General features: G+C 39.1%; 1 protein-coding gene across 2 annotated transcripts in view; it reads right to left on the bottom strand.

Moving 5' to 3' along the window:
• Positions 1 to 16,130, bottom strand: part of MAMDC2 (MAM domain containing 2) — a 132,942-nt gene that overhangs the window by 35,914 nt on the left and 80,898 nt on the right. For both annotated transcript variants that reach the window (XM_074330547.1, XM_019730591.2), the window contains exons 7-9: positions 14,025 to 14,118; positions 7,820 to 7,963; positions 4,633 to 4,898 (exon numbers count right to left, since the gene is read on the bottom strand). In XM_074330547.1, the coding sequence (XP_074186648.1) occupies positions 4,633 to 4,898; positions 7,820 to 7,963; positions 14,025 to 14,118 (504 nt within the window). The remainder of the gene's footprint in view (positions 1 to 4,632; positions 4,899 to 7,819; positions 7,964 to 14,024; positions 14,119 to 16,130) is intronic.

Raw genomic sequence — 16,130 nt, 5'->3', positions numbered from 1 at the left:
GGGTGAAAATAATGTTCATGAAAGCATGTTATACCAACAAATAATGCAAATGTAAGGGATTATTGCAGTTACTATCTTGAACACACACCATAGTCAAACACATCTTCAAACATTTCCACCAGTGAAAATTAGTACCAGGTGTGGTCAAAATTCAACTACATGGCTTTTGAGTAAGGGAATGGGTGTGAAAATGCTGCCATTTGCTTTCTTTGAGTTGGGCTCTGACTAATTACACTTGACTGGCTTTAGGACTGGCGTGGTGAGGACATGAAACAAAGGCAGGGAAGGTTCTCCCCCACAGTAGGAATAGCTCTGCACCTATGTGCTCACTTCTAGTACAACACGACCTTGGGTTAGTCTTACTGTGCATTCTAGGATGCCAGGGGCACTAAAAGCAGATACTTTATCTCCTGTTGTGTTATAAGAATTAAATGTTATAAGAATTAAAAAACAGAAGGTGTCTATGCCCCAAGGCCCATTGGGGAGCCTCACTTTCTCCAGCCGTATAGGAAGCCTTCCCCAAGAATAAAAACTTTGAGCACCAAAGGATACCTGCACCAAAAGGCAGGCTTCCAAATTGGATAGACCACGGTCCAAATCCTAGCTCTGCCACTTATCAGCCCTAGAAAGTCCGCTCATTCTTTCTTTTATTTGTTCATTTTCATTGTTCTTTCATTATTCTTCTATTTATTCACTGACCACATATGTCTAAACCAAATTTATTGAGCAAAATGTTACTGATGATCTACTTTGTACCAGGCACAGTGTTAGGTGCTGTAGATACAGAAATAAACAAGACTGACGAGGTCCCTGTTCTCATGAAGTTTATATTTTTATGGGAGAAGAGAGATGGACAATGAATAACTTGGGCATCAGCATTTTAAAAGCTTCCCAGGTGGTTTTAATGAGAGACAACAACCACGGCTCAAAAGTCAGAACCGGACAGTCACCCCACAGGCAATTATTGAGCATCAACTGTGTGCCAAGTACCTTCTACGTTTTGGGTTACAGATGAGAAAAGTAAGAAAGAAAGAAATTAAAAAACTGACTAAGAGAATATTATTCAGCCATAAAAAAGAATGAAATGTTGCCATTTGTAACAATTGTGCTAAGGGCATTATACTAAGTGAAGTAAGTCAGACAGAGAAAGACAAGTACTGTATGATCTCATTTATATTTGAAATCTAAAACAAAACAAAACAAAAACCCAAGAGAACAGGTTGGTGGTTGCCAGAGGTAGGGGTGGGAGGTGGGGGAAATGGGTCAATGGGATCAAAAGGTACAAACTTCCAATTATAAAATAAATAAATCCTGGGGATGTAATGTACAACATGGTGACTGTAGTTAATAATATTGTATTGCATATTTGTGAGTTGCTAAGAGAGTAGATTTTACAAGTCGTCATCACAAGAAAAAAAATTTTGTTACTATGTATGGTGATGGATGTTAACTAGACTTATTGTGGTGATCATTTCACAATATATACAAATATCAAATCGTTATGTTATATACCTGAAACTAACAAAATGTTAGTTATATCACATTTTATATTATATTATGTATTATATTGTAATTGTATTGTATCAAATATTATATAATGTATTAATAATACATTATAATTACTATATTATGTTAAATATAATAATATAGAATGCATTAATATAATATTTTTATATTAGTTATATGAAGGTCAATTATACATCAATTAGAAAAACTAAGATGGCAAAGCCAGTAAATGGTAGAATTAGGATTTCAAACCAGAGACTCCTGTGTCTATGCTCCTATTCACTGTGTTATACTGTCTCTGAGAGGACGAAGGGGAGACCTAGGAGGCCCAGGGAACCCTAACCTATTCTGGGGAGTGGGGCCAGAGGAGGATTCTCTGTAGAAGTGAAATTTAAACCCTGATTGAATTAAGAGGAGTCCAGGCAGAAGAAACAGTGTGCAGTGACCCAAGGTAAGAGACAGCAGTGTGCTCCAGGAACTGATTGTGCAGTGAAATTAGAATGGAGAGAGCTGGAGGGGAAGCTGGGGAGGGGACTGATGCCAGAGTATGCAGAGCCCTTTCCCTACAAGTAACCGGAAACTTAAGGGTTTCTGCAGGGGGGTGGGCTTCCTCATGAGAACTCTGCTGCCCAGGGAGCACAAACTGGAGGGGAGCAAGAGTGGATTGCAAGTGCCCTTGGTAACTTCAATTTCAGAATCAACTTATAGAGCAATGATTCTCATCCAAGGATGGTATGGCATCTCTGGTCATTGAGAAATGTGTGCAAATAATTTGGGTTTTTGCAGTAACTGTAGATGTTAAAAAACCCAATAATGTGAGGTATGGCCCCCACAAAGGTAGAACTGTCCTCTTTCCAAATGCCAAGGGGCCTCACACTGGGAAATCCAGCGATCGGCAAAGCCAGATGGCTTCACTGGAGGAGTGTAAATGTTATAAGCCATGACAATATAAAAGCAATTGTACAGCTGAGAGACTTTGAAAAGTGGAGCAAGCCACCCAGGTGAAGGAAAATGTTGGGGTTAAAAATGTACTCATCTTACATAGTGGGATGTTAAGAGACAGGATCTAAAGTTTATGGGTCCAAAAATAGACAGTTAAGTGGATTAAAGTTACAAAAGGAACTGACAGAAAAGTGAAAAATAAAATATAACTAGAAATCGTGAGGATGAGAGAGAAAAGGAGAAGAAATGGTATAAATAAGCTAAATTCCTTATCTTTCATAGCAGAGAGTCAGCAAATACCGTTAAGGTTAATCAATCAAGAAATGGAGGTGGAAACACAGTATTTAGAATTATAGAGGAAACCATTAGAAAACCAAGGAGAAAAGCATCACAAAAAGAAGTGGAATTGGAGTTTGAGTTCAGGGATAGGGAGTGGTAAGGGAAACTCTGACTTTTCATTTTATCCCTTCTCTGAAATACTGTTTGTATGTTAATTCTACCTGTATAGGTTACATAAGTCAGTAAACTTTAGTTTCCTGCCTTACTTAATGCATGCCTCTATGGTGGATGTCAAATGGTCTCTCACTCTCTGAGGGGCTGGTTTCCTTTAGCAGGGACCTGCCAAAACTATGGCCCACCTTCAGACATGTGTCCAGAGTTTTGTAGTGTTGAACTGCACTACCTCTTCATAGGCACTGGGGCCAAATCCATAACTACCGTGTTTTCCCGAAAATGAGACCCAGCCGGACCATCACCTCTAATGCATCTTTTGGAGCAAAAATTAATATAAGGCCCAGTCTTATTTTACTATAGTATAAGACTAGGTCATAATATAATACAATACAATACAATACAATACAATACAATACAATACAATACAATACAATACAATACAATACAATACAAATCGGGTCTTATATTAATTTTTGCTCCAAAAGATGCATTAAGAGGTGATTGTCCAGCTAGGTCTTATTTTCAGGGAAACAGGGTAGTTCCTTCTGAGGCTATAAGAACTTCCCTGCCCCCACTGGGTCTCCATCCATTTTCCCGTAAGTGGTTGGGGAGGAAGTGTGCAGTTGCTGGGAAGGTTGGAGGTCAGCCAAAGAAGTAGCAAGCAAATTCTCTAGGGCACCCTTATTTGCTGGGGGGCTTGCTTCCATTCCATGGGAGTCAGGTAAGAGCAGGGACTCATTCTAAAGAAGTGGGCAGATTCCTAAACAACCCATGTGTTTGTGAGTAGAGGCTATGGGGGGAGAGGGTAAAATGGATGGGGCCGGAGTTAGAATCCAGCATGATATACACCTTAACCCTCCAAACACCAGCTCAGCAGAGCCTCTATTTGTCACTGTTTTTTATATGTCCAATTGGTAGAACCAATCCTCCATATTTCTATAAAGCCCTCCTATCAGGCAATGAGATGATACGTTGTTAGTTCCTTATTCATGTATGTATCTGTATATGAATTTTCTGTCATCTGTGATCTCCTTAAGGGTAGGAACTGGGCCTCATCCATCTTTATAGCCCCTGCCCTGAGCATATGACTAATAAATGCTGGTTGAATAAAGGAATAAATAAGCAAATGGATGAATGAATAAATAAATGAAAGCCAAATGAAATACTTATTATAACCCTCCTCCCCTTTAAAACCATTAGCAAAACAGGGTATAGAATACAACAAAACTCCATTAATTTCTGGTGTATCCCTAATTGTGTGAGTGTGATGCAAGTCTGCTTGTGTGTGTGTGTGTGTGTGTGTGTGTGTGTATGAGAGAGAAACAGAGAGAGACAGAGAGAGAGACAGAGAGAAAAAAAGAGAGAGAGAGAGGACCGTGGCTTCACACTAAAGTTTAGCTGTTGAACTTGGATTGTTCACATATTCCCTGTCTTTGGACTATTCTCAGGGAATCTAAGAAATAAACAACAAGCATACTCCCTAGGTGGCCATGATTCCAAGACACAGAAACTGAAAAGAACCGAAGGATGTAATTGTGCATGGCTGGGGATAGCGTGGGGCTGTCAGCTTGAATGGAAGAAAAAGAACACATCACCAGTTGAAAATCATTAAACAGAAATTCACTAATCCAGTCCCACAACTGCAAATGAACAAAGGACTGTGCAGCTAATACCCACTTCCCTCCGAAGGCAATTCCCTGAATCCCCAACCAACATTAGGTTCTACCGTACCTTTGTGGGCATGGGCTTTTTAAAGGTGATTTCTGCTTGCATCCAAACACCTCGTGGGGACTCCAGCACAGACCACATCTTCTCCTGAACCACGTGATTCTCTTCAAAGATATAAACGGCTAGGGTGTCACTCATTTTTAAAAACCCATAGATGGCATAATAAAAACGTAGACAATACTGCAAGTTTCCCGGCAGGGTGGAACCATAGAGCCTTCCAATGTAGCCAGGCTGAGAAGTAAACTTTGTGTTGGCCAGCAAGTAATACCCTGCAAACAGGACAAAGCAGTCAGTGCATCAGCAATGAAACGTTTAAATAATCTAGCCCGGATTATTAAGTGAGAAAATTTCATTAAAGCAGTGGAATTTGTCAAAAGACTGTTTCCATAAGCTTTAAATGATCAAGCATTTTGTACTCTCTGTGGTTTCATAATAGAATATACCTATGTGACTCTATTACCAATAAACCTCCAATTCTAAGTAAACTTTATGAACAAGTACAGATTTCCAACTGCATTTGCACAGATTCTGGTCATCAATTAGGATTCATACTTTCCATGACCATGGGTCAACCAGCTGAGTGAGACTGAACACCCAGTACTGAGACACAGTGAACGTAAAGCTCAGAGCAGGTCTTTCTTCATTGCTGCAGTGATCAGTGGAGATGGAGAGATTACAAACTGGCCTAGCAGCCCTGGGGGTGGAAGGGTTGTGTGTCTAAGCAGAGCTGAATACCCTCTTGGTCATATGTTAAACCTGCCCGTGAAGAACAGGTTTTTAATGACATGGACCAGGTGCTGAAGAGCTGAAGATTCTTCCCGTATTTTTTCTAAATAACACAAAGAAAAATAAAATCAAGGATCTCCCCTCCCACCTGTTCCACCACCCCCATGGTAACGTTAAAACAGATCTATGTATCTTAGAAAGCCTACATAGAACAGAAAATAATAATACAATAAGCCCTCACATAATGTCATCAATAAGTTCTGTGACTTTGTATAATGAAACCAATTTTACCATCAGCTAATTGATATAAACAAGAGTTAAGTTACTATGACATCTCATCAACATTATAATGAAATGGCATCGAACAAAAGAACATTATTGGAGGACCTACTGTATCCTACAATTTTTCTTTTCCTTTTCTGCTCCTCCCCCATCAATTTTCTTCTGGGTGCCTCAGTTTTTGCCATATAGTTTCACCCAATTATTTAACTCATTTGGCAAAAAGTTCTTTGCTTATTTCACATGAGTGATATTATAGACCAAACTATGGACAATCCACTTCCACCCCTGCCCCACCCCCACCCATGCATATGTTGAAGTCCTAACCCTTAATGTGACTGTATTTGGAGATAGGGCCTTTTAGGAGGTAATTAAGGTTAAATGAGATTATAAGGGTGGGGCCTTAATTCTCTAGGACTGGTGTCTTTCTAAGAAAAGGAAGAGACACAAAAGATGTTTCTCACCACATGTGCACACATCCACAGAGGAAAGGCCATGTGAGGACACACTGAGAGGCCTCCATCTACATACGGGAAGAGAGATCTCGCAAGAAACCAACCCTTATGGCACCTTGATCTTGGACTTCCCAGCTATCAGAACAGTAAGAAAATTAATTTCTGTTCAAGTCACCAATGTGGTATTTTGCTGTGGCAGCCTGAGGAGATTAATATAAGTGGCCACTCAATAGCCGGAACAATCATTTTGAAATGTACATTTCATCCCTCTCTCTTCTCTACTTAAATTTTTTCAGTGGCTCTCATTTCCTTTATAATGAAGCCCCCAATGCTTACTCTGGCCTGCTCCACCCATGACCTGGCTTCCTCTCTAACTTCATTTTCCTCCATTCCCCTCCCCATGGTGCAGCTACACTAACCCTCCTGTTCTCTGGAGTGTCCAGCTCTTTCCAAACTTGAGGCCTTCACAGATACTGTTCCCTCTGCCTGGATGGCTCCCACACTCCCAGCTAATACCCACTTCCCTCAGAAGGCGATTCCCTGAATCCCCAATCAATATTACGTTCTTTCTTCTGTCCTCTCTCGGAGTTCGCTCTTCATTTCTCTTATAGCATTTACCACAACTTGCAACTATGAGTTTATTTGTGCATATATTTGTCTAATATTTCTCTTGTCCATTGAAATGATTGTCAGTCAGAGAGGACAGGCTTCATACCTCATTTGCTTACTATCATATCTCCCAGGAGTTAGTCTGGCCAAGGTCAGAATAGGTTTTTGAAGGGCCTGTATGTCTACAAGTTAGGCAACCTCTAAGAAAAGAATATAAAATTATAGGTATAATAGTGAAAAGGCCCCTTTCAAGGGTTTTCCCAGGGCCTATGCAAGGGAAGGGCCCTGAAACCTAAGCTTTACCAGCTTTCTGGTAACTTCACTCTGGTGCCCAATGTATAAGTAATCATTGAGCAAATAAATGAGACACTAACCCCTTGAGAACCAGCTCTTTCCACTGATTTCTACTGGAGTGAGCTTCACAAGGGAGGCCATTAAAGTGAGAAGTAATCCTTATATAGGGAGCTCAAACTGGTTTCTAAGAGTTCCTCGTAGATATATTATCCATCAAGTGCCCACCCAACATTTCCAATAGCTTTTATTCTCCTATAATATATTTATTATTGTAGTAAACTACAAATAGCATAAAATTACCATTTAAACCATTCCCTAGTGTACAATTCAGTGGCACCTAGTACATTCACTGTACTGTACAATTATCACCACTATCCAGTTCCAGAACATTTTCATCACCCCAAAAGGAAATTCTATGCCCATTAAATAGTAACTCCCCATTTCCCCCTCCCCAGCCCCTGGCAACCACTAATCTTTCTGTCTCTATGGATTTGCCTGTTCTGGACATTTCATATCATTGGATTCTAATAGCTTTTTTTTTTTTTTTTAAAGATACTTCATATAAAGTGAAGAGCAAGATAATTTCCAAAGGTTTGGCTATTTAATTAACTGGCAAATACTTTTGCTAGACCAGCAATGTGAATTACAGTTTTAAAAAATGGTCAAACACAAGATTACAAATTGTTTTTGCTTCTTTACAGCTCCCTTTTTTTTTTTTTTCTTTTTTTTTAAAGTTAGCATCTTGGTAGGTGTGGAGTAAGAATGGTGAATGGAGCATGAATACCAACCCTCCCGCAATGTCCCACATGGACAGATTCCTGATTTACCTAAGCCTGAAGTGTGGTCGCCGGCCCGATACATGTTTGGTTTTACTTTCACTCGGGTCCAGCCTGGACCTTCTTTATCTTGGTAAAAGTTGCAGAGATCTTCCTCAAAATCGCAGCTTGCTTCTAATGCATTGAAAGGAATCTCTGAGCAAAGGAAAACCAAAGTTAAAGCGAGTCAAACCCAGGGATCTCAAAGGACTACATCAACTGATTGACAAATAGGTACATATTTGTGCCAGGGGAAACTGGAAAAGTAAAACACAACAAAATATTTTTACCCTAATGGCATGCTGACAGGTTAGTATCAAACCAACATTTCAGCATGACAGGAAAATTGTTCTTTTCCTCCCTAAAGGGATGGAAGAAAGGAGTTCTGTTCACATTCTGCATAAAAATAAGGGAGTACCAAACTTCAAAAGAAATTTCCTTTCATGCTGTAAAAACTGAGAGCATTTATTCACATACTTCTTCACAATTCAAAATCCATTCATACAAAATTAAAAAGAAAGAGAAAAGGTAGGGATTTTAAGGACTTCTTAATTTCCCCCTAAGACAGTTATTTTAGAAATATTTTCCAGAAATAATTTTCCTTTGCTGATAAAACTCTATTTCAGAAGCACAGCTGTTGTCTATTTATAATTGACATTAGTACCATGTTTCCCCGAAAATAAGACCTAGTCAGACAATCAGCCCTAATGCATCTTTTGGAGCAAAAATTAATATAAGACCCGGTCTTATTTTTCTATAAGTAAATATCTTATAGTAAAATAAGACTGGGTATAATATAATATAATATAACATAATATAATATAATATAATATAATATAATATAATATAATATAATATAATATTATAAGACTGGGTACAATATAATATAATATAATACCGGGTTTTATATTAATTTTTGCTCCAAAACACACATTAGAGCTGATTGTCTGGCTGGGTCTTATTTTCAGGAAAACACGGTAGTAGTAGCTGATCTGCTGGAAGAAAATCATTATTCAGTATATAAACCATGCTGTTCAAAAAGATACACCAATTCTGTCACCCATACTGCTATCATTTAGGCTTTTGCTGAGTTCCAGTATCATTTTACCTTGGTCTATAAATATCACTTCATCCCAGATTGCCTGGAGGGAACGGAATACAAAATATTTCTGCTCTTTCGAGAATAACTTAGTCCTAGCAACAAGTGATTGCAAACCTCACTGTTCAGATTGCCCTCTGAGCCCAGAGGGGATATGACTCAAAGTTTGGGACACATCCAGTGTAGCCAAGTGGGATCCTGTCCTGCATGCTGACAGACGCTGGTCTAACCTTTTAGAGCTAGAGCGAGAGGGTACTGTTGAATAACTGGAAAATCATCTCTAGAGAAACATTTGAGTTCTGGGAGCAGTGATCTGATGAAACATGAAGCAGTTTAGGCACAAAGACAATTTATCAATTTTCAAAGCAAGAAAACATTCAAGTGGGTTGAGGAGCTGGCTCAGATTGAGGGGGACGAAAGAGGTATGACAACTAAATGCTACAAGGAATCCAAGTTTCAACCTTGGTCCAGGAAAAGCAACAGCTATAAATGACATGAGTGAGGCCACTGGCGAATTGGTATATGGACTATGGTTTAGTTGATAATATTCTATCAGTGTTAAATTTCCTGAATTTTATAATTACGCTGGAGAGCGTATAATTTGGTTGTAGAGAACACACACTGAAATATTCAGGGGTAAAGAGGCATAAGAGTAATGTCTGCAACCTACTTTAAATAGTTGATAAAGCAAATGTGGGAAAATGTTAATAATTTGTAGATCTGAGTAAAGACTATACTGGAGTTCTTGATAGTACTCTTGCAATTTTTTCTGAGTTTGAAATGAGTTTCAACCTTGGTCCAGGTTGAAACAAAAATAAAGAGTTCTAAAAACACCAAATTAGAAAAAAAAAAAAAAAAGGAAGTGACTGATAGCACATTACAAAGACTAGGAAGACAATCGTCCTGTATATCTGGAAACTGACTGTGTCTCAGACTATACACCTTAGCAAGTGTACAAGGAAAGCGCCCTGATGAGCCCGACAGGAGAACAGGAAATGAGAATTCTCAGCTCTAAACTGGCAGATTAGCCCACATACTGCTCTGCCCAACTCTGTCAGCAGCGGGGAGTATCTTAAGGCCATGCAAATAAAGTCTTTCAAAAGTAAATATGATGTCATACAAACAAGGATCCTTTGACATTCCCCCATCGAGATTTGACACCATGGAAAATCTCACGATGGTCTCCAGTTTTATTCACCCCTCTTCTACCTAGTAATGATAAAGCAGATGAAAATTCAAAATCTACACATGTCCGTCTAGCTCAGAAAATGACATGGCATGCCACCAAGCCATGCTCAATGAGAACCGCAGGGCAGTGAAATTAACTCACCAGGAATATATGCCAAGGAATATATCCCTGGGTGGTCACAAGAGAACCATAGCCCATTTATTAGGTAAGTAGCGGAGGGTGGGAGGTGGTATTAAAACTTGAAAGTAAGCAAGGATCCGTTCTCTCCATGGTGACAAACTGAGCTGTACAGAAAACAGTTTTCTGAGGAAGAGATTATAATCTTTTGCTAAATATCTAGTCCTAGATATGGATTTGTCTGGGGTCCTCAGAAAATCTGATAAAAAGAAAATCTCAAAAACATAACTCACCTAAATTTTTTTCACCCAGGAAACTTCTTTTACCTGAAATTCCTGAAGATGGGGCCAGAGGGCCTGTTTGTGGCCCAACATGAGCTCCTGAGAGATCTAAGGTGGCTGAACAGCCTCTACCTCACAGCTTGTTTCAGAAGCATGCATCAAGTGGCGATCTCTATTGAGCTACCGGGGAGTGTTAATGACATATTTGAAGCATAGAAAGGAATCAGGCAGTTGGAAGCCCCTGAGCAACAGCTAAGCAGAAAAAAAAAAGTCCCTTTAAGCAAGGTACCAAACAGCATTACAATGTAAGAATTCGTTAATTACTTGCTTTCTGACATTTGAACTTTTTAGAAATGAGAAACTTTGAAGGTAATCTAATCAGATGGAGGGGATTGCAAAGAAGAATGTTGGGAGTATTTCTCTTCTTCTCCTGTGCTGGTAGAGGTCATGGAGGTAACTCAGTATCAGTCCTAGAAATCTAAAAGGCTCATCAGCTCCTATGGTGCTAGAGAGATTTGGGGTGCTGTGTGCTCTTTAGGCTGTTAAACTTGCACAGTAGTTTTATTTTAGCACGGGTAAACCTGAAATCAGGCTGAACCAGCTCAAAGCTTGCTTGGGGAAGAGAGTGAGTGGAACTTGGCACCAGACCAAGGAATCAGGATGGAGCAGAGGCTGGGCCACTGAGACACAAGCTGCAGAGACACTTGAGGACCTCTGAGCTCAGAAAGGCTGTGGGAACTTCAGCTGTAACCGAGGCAATGCTGGGAAGCAGGTTTCCAACTGTACAAGAGGTCTGGGCAGTGTGTTACCAGTGAATGGTCAATATTGGGATTTAGGCCCAGGTAGACATCCTTTGAGAGTATATCCGTGAATGTCAGGCCCCTTCCAGTCTCGGCCTAAGTACGGGGTGGACCCAGGCTCAGAGAGGAGGTTGGGCCTGCACAGGGCAGAGAAGTGAAATTCTCTCTTTGGGAGTTGGGCATTAAGGCAGGATTCCTGGAAGTGGATGTAATCACCTTCTAGGCATTCAAGGATTTACAGCCTGAAAGGAGAGCTTATACCTATGATCTAGACTCTAGGTCAAATGTGATGGTGGAACGGAAGGAGTTTGTGGGTAGAAAACGCTTGGAAAGGGAAGTGCTAGAACTCAAGGTCGGGGGAGTGGGAGGTCTCAATGTCCTCTGGAGCATCCTAGGGAAATACTCAGGGAGCAACATGACACTGGTGTTTAACACCTGTGAGTCTACGATGCGTCTCAGGTTGGAGAAAATGGATTAACTGGAAGCCCAACCAGATGGTGGGAACAAGATGCTTCATGTGTTGAAATCATTCCTGTCTCGGCCTACAACGGAGATGAGGAAAGAGGCCAGGTCCAGCTGGGAAAAGCAGAGACAACAAGTCTGGAGTTAACCAAGATAAAGAAAAGAATGTTGGCACCTGTTATGAAACAGAAGGGCATAAACTATTTGTGAAATGCAAGATGAAGTATGAAAACTAAAGGGCTCAGCTTCTAAGCCTCAGAATCTGGTTCACAGCTGCTTAATGAAAGGCACAAAGCAGGCTCCAGCTTACACATTCATCAAGGCAGTGCCCTTTGGCTGGTTCTCTTTAGTTTCAATCTAAGCCCCTGTCCTCCAGGTAATGGATGGGAGTATTTTGAAAATTAAGTAAAAATATTAAGTCTCAAGACCTAGCGTTTTCTGTGTGCCATACTCATCTAAGACCATCACAGACATGAACTCATCAATCTTCCCGACAACACTCCATTCTTCCATCCTTGTCTTATAAATGTGGAAACAGAGTCTCAGAAAGGTTAATTAACATGCCCAAGGTCACACAGCTTGTAAGCGGCAGAGTAGGGATGTGAATGCATAGTCCTATCTGTCTCGAATAACACTATGATCACATATTTAGATCATTTTAAAGCAAAGTTGGTGTGTTGGGAATTTCTGAAGACCAATTTGGAGCTTTGGTTAACCTAATTGTATAAAAATGTGAATCTCTGGTGGTCCCTGTGGAGGAAGGGCCTGGATTTTACAGACTGAGGGTCCACTAGCCAGGTATTAAGTAAATGGTCCTTATTTTGCTGGAATCCCTCTTTTAGTTTCACCAGTCAGTAGGAAAGAGTGCACGTATGTTCTGTATCTTTTTAAAGGGGAGAGTGTTTCCAAACATTATTTCTAAGGTGGCTCAGTAGATTCTATAGCTTCTTGGCTGCCTCTTCACTGTACACTCTACACAGTGCAGATATTGAATAAACACCTCTTCTCGTATACCTTGGAAATATAAAAGTTCAATGTAAATGCCTAGTGATAAAGGAAAAGTTTCCAAAAATAATGCTAAAGAGGTTGTGAAACTACTATTAACATCACTGAAATAGTATTAACTGGGATGGGATTAGAGAAGTAAAACAATTTTGGTTTCTGTGTTTTGCCAAATTTAGAGACTCTTTTAATCTTTATTATAGTTTGGATTAAATAATTTTAATGAAGATATGTAAATCAGTATGGTTATTTCTGTCTCACTAGCTTTTTTAAAAAATTGGAATTAGTAAAAAATAACATCTGGTTTCAGCAATTTAGTAGGTTTCTCTCTAATTTTGGGGTGAGAATTTTGCTTGAGTAGAAAATATTACCTTTCTCAGTCCCCTTGCTTGTAGAATATATCTGAAACTATATTAAGTTACAGATTAACTACCTTAAGTGAAAATCAGACTATAAAGGTCAAGTTCAAAAACTTATTTCCTGTGCTCCGTAACCCAGAATGAGGGCTCATTAGTAAAATGGGAAGACCACAGTGTTTCCCTGGGGTCTCTTATGGAAACAAAGTCACTAAAAGGTAAGATCAGTTGCATCTATCTGAGTTATCATTAATAGAGTATCATTTGTTTTCTAATTTACTTTGAATTGATTTGCTTACCTATTTTCTCAGAAAATGAAAATTTCCTCTTGTTTCCAAACACCAAGTTTATGGAAATTACAAAATTGGCCACGATGATAAAATAACTTAAGAGTTCACTTAGAAAGAGAATTTAAATTGAGTATACAATATTTAGCCAAAATCCGTCATAGAGATATATACCAAATACTAACATCTTTAAACATGGGGATATTTATAGGTCTTGGATACATAAAATTGGAAAGAGTTTTCATAATTCAACTCAGTAGATTTTGAGAGTTTTTTCCACCTCCCCATCCACCTGTCTAGGAACCCAAGATAGCCTTTAAAGAGAAAGATGGGGAGAAAATGAATTAGTATTACTTAATTTCCATTTCCTAGTAGGTGGGGAAGATGAAATTACCTCAGCACATGATGATTGGCTGTGGTGTCAGAAAAATTAGATTCACTCTGTGAGGAGAAGAAAAGAGCAATAGACCAGAAAAAGGACTATTTGGTTAAATAATTATTTAAGGATGAGATAACAGGAAAGGTGAGGAAATTAGTAAGAATTAAAGCAAGTCATGATCATAAGCATCTACTGAGAAGGAAAATTCCAAATGTGAGGAAGGAAAAAAAAAAAAGAATGCTTACCTGTCTGATTTTGGCAGTGAACAGGAGAAAAAGAAATATCATCCAGGGCAACATACCCTCCTTTGGGACCATTGAAAGCAACTTCAAAAACAACCTGCAAATAATGACATATCCAGTAAGGGGTTAATATCCAAAATATATAAGGAACTCACACAATTTCATACCAAAAATAAATAAATAAATAAAAAGAATCTGATTGAAAAATAGGCAGAGGACCTGAATAGAATTTTCTCCAAAGAGAACATACAGATGGCCAATAGATATATGAAAGGATGCTCAACATCACTAATCATCAGAGAAATGCAAACTAAAACCACGATGAGATATTACCTCACTCCTGTCAGAATGGCTATCGTCAATAAATCAACAAACAGTAAGAGTTGGCAAGGATGTGGAGAAAAGAGATCCCTTGTGCACTATTGGTAATATTGCAAATTGGTGTAGCCACTATGGAAAAAAGAATGGAGTTTCCTCAAAAAATTAAAAATAGAACTACCTTATGATCCAGCATTTCTACTTCTGGGTATTTATCCGAAGAAATCCAAAACACTAATTCAAGAAGATATATGCACCCCTATGTTTGTTGCAGCGTTATTTACAATAGCCGAGATATGGAAGCAACCTAAGTGTCCATCGATAGGTGCATGGATAAAGAGGTGGTACATATACAAAATGGACTATTACTCAGCCATAAAAAAAATGAAACCCTGCCATTTGTGACAACATGAATGGACCTAGAGGGTATTACGTGAAGTGAAATAAGTCAGACAGAGACAGACAAACACCATATGATTTTACTTATATGTGGAATCTAAAAACCAAAATAAATGAACAAACAAATCATAAACAAACTCACAGATACAGAAAACAAATTCATGGTGACTAGATTGGGGGGGTGGGGGACAGGTGCAAAAGGGGAAGAAATTAAGATGTACAAATTGCCAGTTATAAAAACAGTCACTGAGATGTAAAGTACAGCATAGGGAATATAGTCAATAATATTGTAATAACTAGGTATAGTGTCAGATGGGTACTAGCCTTATGGGGAGGGATCACTTTGTAAGTTATATAAGTGTATCATCACTGTCTTATACACCTGAAACATATGTCGACTGTAATTGAATTATATGTCGACTATAATTGAAAAAAAATATTAAAAACCTGCAGAGGAAAATGACATATTGTTATAGGTTTACATATTTTCTGTTAGGCTTAAGTTATATTTTATTGGTGGACTTATATTTAAGGACTCAAGGACTCCTTCCCTTGAGTGTCAGCTAAAGCACCTCAGTCACTTTCTGATACAACTAAAGAATTTACAATTTGTATTATAAACTTCAATTAAAAAAAAACAACAGGCTATTTGCAGAAAGCAGGCTGGTTCTCCCCCTGCCCTTCACAGAGAACTAAGCCCCTCTAAGTCCCTTTCCCTTTTTTATACATGGATTTCTATGTGAGGGTCTTGGATAGAGCTGCAGCAATCAATCACCTTGATAGCTAAGGCATATCAGGCCTGGAAATGCTATGCATGGATATTAGGATTTCAGCATGTGCAAGGATGTTTGAATAGTTAGAAAGAAAGCGGGGGTAATGTGTTCAACCTATTTAGATTTTCTCTCTTTTCTGCCACCAACTTTAATTCTATCAATCAACCACCTTCTGCCCGTGACCATGGGGCTCAGGTGTGTTCAGCACAGCATTCGCCTGTGCTGGGAAAACCACCCACGTGTGCAGTCCACGCTTGTGAATTGATAGCAGGAGAAGATACAGTGTTGAGCAGGGGTTGAAATGCAAATGAGCCAGGCGGGTCATGTAAATGCATGACGTGGGCTTGCTTGGTAAGGGTGCGGATTGGTGAAACAGAGAACGCACACCCTGTCTGAAGGTGATGCTACTACTCAGCTTTGTCGATTGTCAACATGTGGGAATTCAGGCTTAATAGCTACCAAATTGTCACGAGGACCTCGATTTAGATTTTTTTCACTTACAATCTTTTGATTTTTCAACGCTGGCAATTTATTAAAAAATTAAAACAAAGAAGGAAAAAACAAACAAACAAAAAATGAAACACCACTTCAGCAGCCAGGCAAATATCATAGGCTAGAT

This window comes from Rhinolophus sinicus, linkage group LG04 (assembly GCF_036562045.2).
Source record: "Rhinolophus sinicus isolate RSC01 linkage group LG04, ASM3656204v1, whole genome shotgun sequence".
Lineage (NCBI taxonomy): Eukaryota > Metazoa > Chordata > Mammalia > Chiroptera > Rhinolophidae > Rhinolophus > Rhinolophus sinicus.
This window is presented reverse-complemented; position numbering and strand designations above follow the sequence as displayed.